This window comes from Patiria miniata, unplaced genomic scaffold, assembly GCF_015706575.1.
Source record: "Patiria miniata isolate m_02_andy unplaced genomic scaffold, ASM1570657v1 HiC_scaffold_3, whole genome shotgun sequence".
In the NCBI taxonomy this organism is placed as follows: Eukaryota; Metazoa; Echinodermata; class Asteroidea; order Valvatida; family Asterinidae; genus Patiria; species Patiria miniata.
The window spans coordinates 19,392,159-19,404,448 of NW_024037069.1; the positions used below are offsets into that span (position 1 = coordinate 19,392,159).

The following is a 12,290-nucleotide window of genomic DNA, read 5'->3' on the forward strand; positions in this document are numbered from 1 at the left end:
TGTCAAGTTGTAGAGGTTATCAAATCTTCATGCGCCTGCAAGAAATGAATTATTGGTACCATGTGTTAAACCATAACGTTCTTACATGCAATGCAATACATACATGTACGTTACAAATTATTCATGATAGTATTAGTGATATTCACAAACTAAAACTTAAAAAAAAAATCAAAAACATTTCATTGAAATATATATTTTGGCAGTTAAGACACCTATAACATGTATACAATATAGTTACACGATTTAGCAAATACAGTATATGCAGCTTCTTTTGGACACTGAAGGCAAGATCAAAAAGGCCTTGACATCGACATCGTGCATGTGCTGCCAGGCTGGTCATTAGTCTGCTCCCTTACATAATCGCATTAATTAAAAGGCGTTTACCAACCTCGTCCCCAGTGCTTACTTTATTTCCAACCGCGTTTCCAATAGTAAACCCTGGATAGGAAACTTTCTTCCTGTATCCTCATTGGATACCGCAATTGGCTAGTAATGGATTTTTATCGTGTACTTGGTGCTATATATTCACAACGTGCAGTACGTGTTTTCACGATCATTCGTCCACGCCTTCTCGAAAATAATAATTTCCTTTCCAATTTGCTCATATTAATATGAAATATGATACTGCATGTTGTCTTGATAAGATCGTAACAGTTTGATTTCATAAATCGTGTTTTCGTAACTCACGCCGTGCTCGCGCTGCTACGAATTGACTCTGTTTTTACCCCAGACACCGCATACAAAAACAAACGCTAATGTGTAACGCATATCCAGGCACCAGACTGTTCCTCATTTGCATACGTGTGCAAAAATCTTGCACATGCAAATGATCCAATACCAGGGTGAGAGAGCAGGTAGTGGTGGGCGCGTACTGCTCGACACCCTGGGGACGAGGTTGGGCGTTTACAGGTTCCAGACACACGACAATTGCTCCCTCAGTCTGGCTTCCAGACGCACAATTTCAAAATAACAACACAACCTGCAAATGGTGCCCGACTAAATTTAGTGCAAAATATATGGGAGCCCAGAGAGGCCACATAAAGCGTATACTCGATCGTAACCCCATCTAAAAACACGTTAAAATTGTGCAGCAGCAGGATTCCGGTCAAACCAGTGAGTTTGGTGGTTTGGGGCATCATCTTACATTGAAATTTTATTTTATAATTTTGCCAACATGCATGGCAACGGCGACCAGAAACTGGAGATTTGTTTGGGGGGGGGGGGGCCTTAGATAACATGATTGACAGGCTCTGTCACGGACATTACACTTCCTTTCAAAACGTTAAAATTGCGTAAAAAGTAAATCACTTATGACCTGCTCACATCAATTCCCAGCTTGTGCGAAATAAAAAGTCACAAGCTTGCTTGGTTTTGAATCAAACCCACAACCTCCAGCTTACAACTTGTCAAATTGCTACTATAGTCTAACAAGCTCTCTGAAACCACAAAGTATACAGTGCTTATAGAATTATCCGTTGGAAGGCAAAACCAACTATTAAAATTGTACATCTCTCGCTTTTGAATTTTTTTGTACACATTTTTTTGAGTAAAATTCTGTCAAATGTGATTGAAGTGTGATTCATTAGGTTCTGTGTTGTCTTGAAATTCTTCGACCTTCTTCATGGACGTGGCTTCCACTGGTTCAATCGGCTCCTCTTTGCTTGTCTCTCCGTTCTCATCACTGTCACCACGGCACCACTTCTTCCAAGCCAGATACAGCATGACGAATCCCAGCGCCTCGAGGATCAAGAACGGGCCGATCAGAGACGGGATGACGAAGATGTCCTTGAGAAACTCGCTGTCTTGGAAGGTGATTAAGACGAGCGCCAGCGCCAGGCCGATGTTCTGCGCGCCGGTCTCGAAGCAGATGGTGCGACACTCGACGTGAGGGCGCCGCACGATGAACGCGAAGAGGTAGCCAAAGGCGTAACCCAGGCAGGGGAGGAGGAAGGTCGCCAGCCAGACCTGCCAGGGAGAGGTGAACATGGAGGGGTTGATGATGCCGTTCAAGACGATGTTGACGAAGATGGCCAACAGACCAAAGATGCTGCCAAGCTACAAGAAACGAAAAGACAGTAAGTCAGAAAACGCGGACTTGCCCCACAGCTCAAGAAACACGCCTCCTAAGAGTGGAGTTTATAATTATCCAATGACTCAACAAAATTGGACACAACAAGCCCAAGATTTGTGGAGCTCTTACCCGCGTGATGAGCTTACACCAGGCAGGCTTCTTGTACTTGACGAGCATGCCCAGAGCCACGGGCACCAGAATGAGCACCAGAGCGATGGCGATGTTACTGTAGGGTATCACAGCACTCTCACCCGTCCACGACCGACTGTAGATGAAGAGGTTGAGAGGCATCATTCCCATAGCGAGCGTCGTGGACATGGTCGTCATGGTGATGCTGAGGGGGGCGAGAGAAAATTGTTCAAGAAATCGCCCTAAGTGGGAGCTGAACCTGCAAACTGGAGATCACACGTTCAAACTCGGCTCCAGTCTAATTCTTATTATTTCCACTTCAAAATTTTAATATACGTATGTCAAAGTACCACGTGACCATCTGGTTTCCACGTGATCGGTCACAAAACTTTAAACAGGTCAGTGTAACAACATCTGCTATAAAATACCAAGCCTCAAATCCATCCATTTCTGAAAATTACAGCAAAAGCAAATGTTGTATATTACCTTTAATGCCGTCCAAACCAAAAAAAAATAATTTGAATCATATTTTACCTGAGACATACATCACCCTCCGTCCAGTAGGTATAGAGATTGGAGGTAACACCCCCAGGACAAGTGGCTACGACCAACAAGCCCAATGCAAAGGATGCCTTGAGCTGAAGGGCGTGGGCCAAACCAAAAGCAGTCAGAGGGAGAATCACAAACTGGGAGAGAAATCCAATTAAAACACCGAATGGACGACGAAGCTAAAGGAAGAAAAAAAAACATTTAAAAAAATAAAGGGGGAACAACAAGAAATGCTATTTTACCCTCAAAAATTATGCTTGTGTGGACTGAGGTCAGGGAGAGTCAGGATGGCGCAGCGGTACTTTCCTCGCCTTCCACCACTGTGACCCGGGTTCGATTCCTGCCAGGGCCACATGTGGATTAGGTTTTCAGTCTCTACCTGATTCCGTGGGTTTTTCACCAGAATATTCTTCTGGTTTTTTTTACACAATTGCTTTTATGAAATCTGATAACAGAATTGCCAGGCTAGCCAGCCGGGCTACTGAAACAGACTCTTAACTAGCCCGCGGGCATTCTCATTAGCCCACATGTTTTTCTTTTATATTGTTTCATAAACAACAATGTGCATACATGTAAAACGTGTATAGAGCCTGAAAGTTGACCCCTGGTAGCACGCTTCAGGGCCCCTCGAAAAGGAAAATTAACGTGTAAAAGTCAGAGTTTTTTAAATTAGTTTTGGTATATTGATTGCTCAAAAAATCACCCTCAGAATTGTATGGAAACTGAAAAATTGCATGACGTGAAAGAGAAATATCGTGCCAAAAATTGACCTGTCACTTCCGAAAACTTCCGCGTGGACCCGTGGAACTCGATCTAATGTTGTGGCGGACAATTTTTTTGAACAAACTTGAAGAATTTATTTTCATATAATCAAATCTGAAATGACCGTTGATAAGAACTGTATTAAAACGTGATCCAAACGAAATCTAGCATCCATCAGTATATATGTCCATCAGATGTAGGTAGGTTAATCTTTGCGTCGTTATTATTTTCGTTCTCACGCAAGTACGCGATGTGAAAACAGACGCAATCGAATAAGGAGACCTAGGTACGAAAATAGGTCGTAAGTAAAACTCATTTTTTACCCATTTCCAACTGAATTCTCATCTATTCTGAGGCAATTTCTCAGTGCTTTTAATAAACCGATCTTATAATTTAAGTATAACCCTTTAAAACAGTTGATAAAATAATACACAGATTGGTACAGGTTCGATTTCTGAATTTCATGATTTATTTCTTCCTGTCCTTTCATCTTTGCCGTATCCCAATAATTTGTTGACTTGCCAGCCGAGCTACTTAAGGAATAGTTTGACTAGCCCGCCGCTGTTTTGACTAGCATTTGGCTAGCGGGCTACCGCTAACTTCGAAGCCTGGTAAATCTACACTTTCAGGCATGTCTTGTGTACTCTTATCTGTAGCAGATTGCGGGTCTCTAAAATCTACAACTTAACTACGCAGTATACAACCACTTGACGTTTTTTTTTAACTTGGGCACAGTGGCACTACACGAGAATCCAATTCCGCAAATAATGATTTGAAGGGAAAAAAACACCCCAAACTCATCAATGAAAAAAATAAATAAATAAATGGACAGGACAATGACAAAATCTGGTTGAATTTTGGAACTCATTGATGTGCAGATAATAGAACGATTACAAACAAGATTCTTCCTTCAAATAAGACAATCAATTAAGGCATGCCAAGTAAAGCAGGTCCCAGAGCGCACACAATTCTATTCAATTGATTCAGAAGGACTTTTCAATGAACAGTTTTGTGCATCTGGTTTACACAATGGACCGGATTTAGCCCATTTGTTGGTGTTACGGGGTAATCCTATATGATAGCACTGCCCGACTCTTTTCAGTCAAAGTCACAAGTGACAGTCAAAGTCAGTCAATCAGTCAGTCAGTCAGTCAAGATAGGTACAGTCAAGAGGCCATTAGGCTGGTGCTCTGGGCCCAAAGAAAGTAATTCTTTCGTTTTAGAGTTTCCTTGTCATTATTTTTTATTGTTCCCCGTCCCCAATCCGTTAGCTATACATGCATACGTACCACTCTCTTGAAATCGTCGATAGTGACAATACACCCCATAGCGACCATGATGAATGCAAGCAGAGCCGTGATTATCACTTTATTGGCTTGTTTCAGGTCCTACAAAACAAAAACATTAGAAAAACTACTTCGAAAATAACAACAAGGCTTTGAGGATAGGATAGGGTACCGAAGTGTGACGTCATTTTAGCAGGAAATGTAGTGCAAACGAATGGAGAACGCGGGCGTGTTGGTTCACGGGCTGAATCACGCGCTAATGTCTTTTACACACATAATCGTGCGCGGGATGTATTCACTTCGGTACTCCATAGGTTGGGTTGTTTTTGCATCAATTATGCATTGTTTGCAGACTTGTAAGAATGGGCTACAGTATAATTAAGCCTAGCCCTATGTTAGGGCCCCAGTTCCATGCAAATTCCTGATATGAAACTACCGGACTCCTCTCAAATATAACACTCTGCAGAAACTGAACCCATAATTAAAATACATATTACATAGTGTTGCATTGTATTGTAGACCTTCTACAGCTTATAACATTGTAATCTGTATTACAATGTATTACATTGTATTGATTTGTTGATAAATCCATAAAAACGACACAGTGCTGAGACAGTGTCACCCCCCCCCCCCCATAAAAAACTTCACAAGCGGCTTTTTTCGAAAGATGCTGTCCAGCCTCCCCAACTCCCCCAACCCCCTCCCCACCATCCCTTTTTGATTTTACAGAGGCCAGATGACCGGTGAATTGACCGAATGCTACAGAAACTGCTCTCCCCACCCACCCACTTTCCCCCCTATGGTGAGAACGCTGGACACACCGCTGGATATAAGTGAACCCTTGGGGGGGGGGGGACCAAGCATGATGAGTACCGGCTAGCTAAAGCGTATACAATGGGCAACTGTGACGCTCAACACCGGCTGTGACTGTGAGGCTCCTAGTCCTATTTAAATGCAGGGGATTCTGTGATGCTACTGACAAATTTATGCAGGACTCAAAAACGGTTAATACCTGGATATATTTGGGTGGGGCGTCGTCAAACGTTGGAGTTGTGGCATTTGGGAACATCGTCAAATTCCAGTGCTCATCTCCGTCGGCGATGTACGCGCCCAAAGTGGGGTTCACTGTTGCTCCAGACATTGCCAATGTTTTTGAACCTGCCGAGACAAAGCAACAGGTTCATTTTGAAACACTATTTTGAGCAGAAAAGATGCGATACTGGTCGAAAGCAGTGTCGAAGAGACCGTGAGCTTTCTCTCACGCATGGCCGGCCGGCCTGCCGTACTTTTTTACTGCTCAGTACCTTTTCATGGGACGTGCTTACGGTTTTTGTTAATGACTTTTTTAATTGATAATTCATTTCAGCAACAGATGTTTTCTTATACCAGTACATTAAATACACATGCATATAAGCCGCCCTGTGCATAAGCCACGGTAAACATTTTCATGGGCAAAATCAACGTATAAGCCGCGGCTAATATATTCCGAAAATTACGGTACTGTTGTTGGCATTTCACTTGAAATGAAATGTTCTTTTTGGTCTTTTTTTTTTCTCTCTTTTTTTTTGACTTGTTTAAATTTGTGTACATGTGTCTTCGCACATTTTCATTGTTTTACAAGTTTTGTATATAAACATTTCATATGTCTCATCCTGTATCTAGAGATTGCGTCAACTTGAAAAATTTATGTTAATATTTGGTCACCTTTTTGTCCATCTGGTGTATGGATTAGTCTTCTTTAATTTAATATGTTTTATCGTGTATAAGTTGCTTTATTTCAATTAAAATTAATTTATGTTAAGTTTTGGGTCAATTTTTATGTGCAGTTTTAACTTCATTCTATAGGCCCTATGTCTTATCATAAATACTGGTTACAACTTTTTTGCCCTATTAAATGTACCTCATTTTCTTTTGAACCTCATTTTCAATTTTCGTTTTGCCGTTTATTTTGATGCCTTTTTTGTTTTTATGCTGAATGCGAATTTCCATATTCATGAACAAAACTGTGATGTCATTCCGGGCAGAAACCTCAATTTTACAGCTATTTCAGCACAAAAAGTTGATACAATTTTCAATATTTTGCTGTCGTAAATGCTCTTTTCTTTGGTGATTGTAATTACTACCCAGCTAACGGCGGTACCGGAACCCAAAGGCTCCTGGGTGCCGGGAGAGAGGCAAGGGGGGGGGGGGGGGGGATTGCTCAAGGACACAACATAATGGTCAATAGCCTGGATGTGAACCCCTGACCATCTGATCATGAGCCAGCCAACCCCCCCCCCTTAGTGTTTGTAGGGGGCATTCCTTAAAGGGATCATGCAATGTATTTTTTTAATGCTATCCTCGAAAATGAACCTTTTAACCTCATTTTAGTATTTTTTTTAAATGCTATCCTCGAAAATTAACCTTTTGAACCTCATTTTCAATTTTCGTTTTGCCGTTTATTTTGATGCCTTTTTTGTTTTTATGCTGAATGCGAATTTCCATATTCATGAACAAAACTGTGATGTCATTCCGGGCAGAAACCTCAATTTTACAGCTATTTCAGCACAAAAAGTTGATACAATTTTCAATATTTTGCTGTCGTAAATGCTCTTTTCTTTGGTGATTGTAATTACTACCCAGCTAACGGCGGTACCGGAACCCAAAGGCTCCTGGGTGCCGGGAGAGAGGCAAGGGGGGGGGGGATTGCTCAAGGACACAACATAATGGTCAATAGCCTGGATGTGAACCCCTGACCATCTGATCATGAGCCAGCCAACCCCCCCCCCTTAGTGTTTGTAGGGGGCATTCCTTAAAGGGATCATGCAATGTATTTTTTTAATGCTATCCTCGAAAATGAACCTTTTAACCTCATTTTAGTATTTTTTTTAAATGCTATCCTCGAAAATTAACCTTTTGAACCTCATTTTCAATTTTCGTTTTGCCGTTTATTTTGATGCCTTTTTTGTTTTTATGCTGAATGCGAATTTCCATATTCATGAACAAAACTGTGATGTCATTCCGGGCAGAAACCTCAATTTTACAGCTATTTCAGCACAAAAAGTTGATACAATTTTCAATATTTTGCTGTCGTAAATGCTCTTTTCTTTGGTGATTGTTGAATAGGTACATGGCAGTAAGCCAGTGAGCAGGCCAATTCCCGCAAAATGTTTTCATTGAGCTAAGGTTCACAATTTGAACAGAAAACCCAAATTGAATAGTGTCTTCCTGAAATGACATCACAGGCACAGCAACAGCGCCCTCAGTTGTCAGGAAAAAAGCATGGGATTTAAAAAAAAAAAGTTTTAAAGAAGTGCACTTTCTAATGAAATTAACCAAAAAGGGATTCTAAATAGTTTTCATACATTTTTAAGAGGAGTAGAAAGTTGCGCAAAATGTTGGTTGGTTAAGTATGGTACGCGTACGCGACGTGATTCTCCTCCTCGCTTTCAATAATAGCGCCCTCTCGTGCTTGCAAATATTAAGGCCTACCTTACCTATCGGTATTTGAGTTATTTAGAAAGTATGTTCACCGTAGTTTAAAAAAACAACAACCAGAAAGTATGTTTCGTAGTTTAAAAAAAACCCAACATTTAAGAGAGAAAAACTGATTTGAAAATAAGCGCCCTCGCCCCTCAAAAATAGGGGAAAACAATCAAAGCGAGTAACAATTATTGGCGACACAGTTTTAGCGCGTACGTACGTACGTACGCGTACGCGTAGCTAGCTAGCTTCGCCCATCGACATGGATCGCCGCATTTTGTCAAATGATGTGGGGATAATATGGGATTATGACAGAACAACTGTATTGATCAAGGACGCGACACAGTATTGTTGTAACACAATAAAGCGTAAACATTTTTGTATTAAAAAAAAGAAATCATGGTATTATGGCCTACAAAAGTTCTGAAAACGGCCACAAACCAGCTGGTAGAATGACATTCATTGCCATATTAGGAATAATTATTCAACGACGTCATCGAGCGCGTGTGCTGATTGGTCGAGTGTACCTTCTTGTCCAGGTACGCGGGCGATGATTGGCTAGTGCTTTCAGTACGGCCACGCGGTTCTCACGTTGAATAAAAATACAGCGCAGGGTCTAGTGTGGCGCGCGCAACAACTTGATTTTTTTTCGTCGTCTGCTTCATTTCATTACTTCAACAAATTTCGTCATCGAGAAAACTATCCACGCCCAAAATTGCCGACCTCTTCTCTTTGGATCTTGCCAAGGTGTTGTTGCTCGCTGAGTAGACTTGAGAAATCTCTCTCGACTTCTGTTTTGGACAGTAGGCAGACGCAGCAGAAAAAGCGACAAAATGGGTGAGTGGCAACATGGAATTTTCGGTTGTTTCGACAACATCGGGATGTGCATTTTCTCGTACTTCGTGCCGTGCTACACCCACGGCAAGACGGCCGAAGCGCTGGGCGATGATTGCTTGCTCTGCGGTCTGTCGCTGTTCGTGCCGCTACTAAATATCTACGCCTTGGTCGTCACCCGTGGTAAAGTCAGAGAAAATAAAGGCATCGAAGGCGGCCTGATTGGAGATCTGCTGATGATCTGCTGCTGTGGCATATGTTCTCTGATTCAGGAGGCCCAAGAAATGGGCGTGTCAACTCCTCTTGGGGCTGGAGAGTCGATCGCCCGGTCATAGATGGCAGAACTTTCACCACTCAGGATTTGTTCCCTTTCTCAGATAATTCCAACCCGCAAACAAATAACAGTACTGTAACCAGTTAACCTTAGTTCTGCATAGGCACAGACCGTGGATAGATCTACATGACCCAAGCAGCCCGTTCGGAAATGTACCAACTAGGCCTACATCCTCAGACTCTGACTTGAAAATGAAATGTACTTTACATCCTGACATCCCCAGGCATGCCAGATGCTTTAACAGTGACGTAGAAACAGTGGAGCAACACATGCACAAGAGTCAGCCCTATGACTTTTGAAGAAACCATTGAAATTTAACCGAGTCAACTTCTTTTTCTGAAGTTCATCACACATCAAGCAGCTCAGATTATCAGTGACAATTAATGCTCTCAAGTGTCAAGAGCACACGATGAACCTGGATTTCCACGGTTGAAGCTGATTTGGAGCCCATCGGCTTTTGGCATTGCTACACCCACCCCAAACTAGTGCCAGATGTGTTTTACCACATTACTCCAACCATTCAACTCTTACACCATGATTATTGCAGAATGGATGTTCTAGAACTTCATCCAGACAACTTCATCACCATGGCAACACATCTTAAACAGCGCTGACGCAACAAGGAGTTCACTATTGCGCAAGTCTAGTGCCACGCCACACCCTTCAAAATGGAAAGAACATTATTTTGCAATGACTCACACACACAAGCTGTGGACCGAACATCATTTTATCCATGGGCTGTGAATCAGCAGTATGCATAGATCTATCATCTGTCAATTATGAGTCAACTTGAGAAATATGGATTGTGATGGAAAGCTAATAGTTACAGTTCTCAAAGAATGTTGTATCCCGACGCCACTTCAGTGGTTGTGTAAAAAGTCTATGGAGAGTCAAGAGAAGTTTCCAACAAAATTGGAAATGTTTCTCAGTCCCAGATTCATGTCTTTTCAAAAATTTTGCATTGACTGACCTTTAATGTGATGATATTTGAAGAAAAAAAAGTGGCGTCAGGTTGCAACATTCTTTCCATAATCCCACATTGTTGTTACAATACACTTTTGCTATCTTTTTTTTTGACAATTGCCAACCTGTAAAAACCTCGTGTTTCATCTCGATAAGATTCATTCCGTCAATCCACAATCGGAACTTAAAACATGTGAGGGTAATAAAGATGGTTTTTGAAACATACTGATCAAGTTGTACTTGTGTCTTGACGTAGGTGAGGTGGCTTTTCACCCCAATAAAATGAAAAGGAAAGAAAAAGTGGATTGTATTAAGTGAAGTTGTGAAACAATTATCCATAATTGAGCTGTAATAGAAATTCAGTTTGAAAATCGAAATGTTATAGTAGAGTAGTGAAGCCAATGCGGTGTTTTGACTTTTTTTTTTTTAAATCAAAGTGAACAGTGTCTCAGTAATTGACGGAAAGCCTTCCTTCGGGAATTAGTGTGCAAAATTCACGATAAAAGATGGATTCAATTTCCTGGATGAGGATATAAAAAAGATCATTGGCTTCATCTTATCTAGCATAACTGAAAGTAGAAGTTATGCATTATGTATCCGTGTCTGAATGTGTAGATTTAGAACTTGCAAACGAAAAAGTTAACAACTCATGATTTTTGTAACATTTTAAAAAATTTTCACATGTTTAAAGAAAGTGCCATTACTTTTTTTGTATTACTCTGTCAAACACATACATGTAAAATGAAATTCAAACTTTTGATAATTTATCAAGATATTTTGAAAGCAACACCTTCACAAATTCCTCTCTTGGATCTACTTAGATTGTTCTCACAATAGAGTACCTGGCATAAAACAATAAACCACTGAGCAGGCTGTAGCACATGTTTGCGTTGCAGTTGTAAAATCGTTGAGACTGACCCAATTGATAATTTTATAACCAGACCCTTGCTGTGTGTTACAGTTTTTTGACCTTTTTTTCTACTGTTCAGTGGCTGAAATTATATTTTTTAGAGGCAAAAAAAGGGCCGGACAGATTCCCAATATCATTTTGTTGCAGAATTTGTACAACCTTTTGTGGGGCTTTTTGTAGGTTGAAGAGAGAAATGGACAGGCAAAATTTCTCAACATAATCTGTGGGATCATACAATGGGTTCTTGACCAGAGCCCTGAACCCACACAGAAAACCCACACAGAAAACCCACGAATGTTTCTTTAAAATTTGGCTGGGCGTGGCAGCCGGCATGCTGGGTCAGCCGCTGTTTTGTTCAGCATGCAGCAAGCCAGGTGTTGTGTTACAATGGACTGTATTGGGCTGGTTCTGGAGTATGCCTATTCACAATGGCCTGGCATCCATAGAAGATTTACCCACAGCCTAAACAAGCAACAAAGCAGATGTGTCTCAATCCATTCACACCACTCATTTTGTGCACCGTGCCGATTTTGTGTTTTGTTTGTACTGTTTCGAAGGACATCCTTTTTTTATCAGAGACCCCAATTTTGCATGAAATAGGGTTGGGATGGGGCAGATAAAACATTATAATGCACAGCATGGATTTTGATGGTGAGTCAGTCGCCATCTAAACCAAATTTAATTTCCACTGCTTTGAAGTGAAGTTTTAATTGTCATGCTGGTTCTGCTCTGATGACCCCTAGTGACCTTTGACCCCAAGCCCGGTACCAGGATTTCTCCTCTTGTCTTGTAAAAATATTGTATTGAAATAATTTGAGTGGTACAGTCCCAGAATACATAAAAACATTTGAAATCAAATAATGTTTAACCATGTTTGATGTGCTTTTAGACGTAAAAGAAAATAAAATAGACCAATTTCACATAATTGTGAATTTTGGTAAGGTGGTACATATACTCTGTAGCTTTTTAGAAACTGACAAGGAAAAAAAA

General features: G+C 41.0%; 2 protein-coding genes across 2 annotated transcripts; one reads left to right on the forward strand and one right to left on the reverse strand.

The window, feature by feature from the left end:
• Positions 1-1,214: 1,214 nt before the first annotated feature.
• Positions 1,215-5,977, reverse strand: LOC119738690 (ileal sodium/bile acid cotransporter-like). Its single transcript, XM_038213613.1, has 5 exons — positions 5,810-5,977; positions 4,801-4,899; positions 2,735-2,928; positions 2,201-2,405; positions 1,215-2,055 (listed from the first exon to the last, which is right to left on the reverse strand). Exons 1-5 carry the CDS (start codon positions 5,936-5,938, stop codon positions 1,558-1,560), a joined length of 1,125 nt encoding a protein of 374 aa, XP_038069541.1. The 5' UTR covers positions 5,939-5,977; the 3' UTR covers positions 1,215-1,557.
• Positions 5,978-9,092: 3,115 nt separating this feature from the next.
• Positions 9,093-9,428, forward strand: LOC119736538 (protein PLANT CADMIUM RESISTANCE 2-like). The gene has a single exon (XM_038210551.1). The coding sequence runs from the start codon at positions 9,093-9,095 to the stop codon at positions 9,426-9,428; it is 336 nt and encodes a 111-aa protein (XP_038066479.1).
• The last annotated feature ends 2,862 nt before the right edge of the window (positions 9,429-12,290 follow it).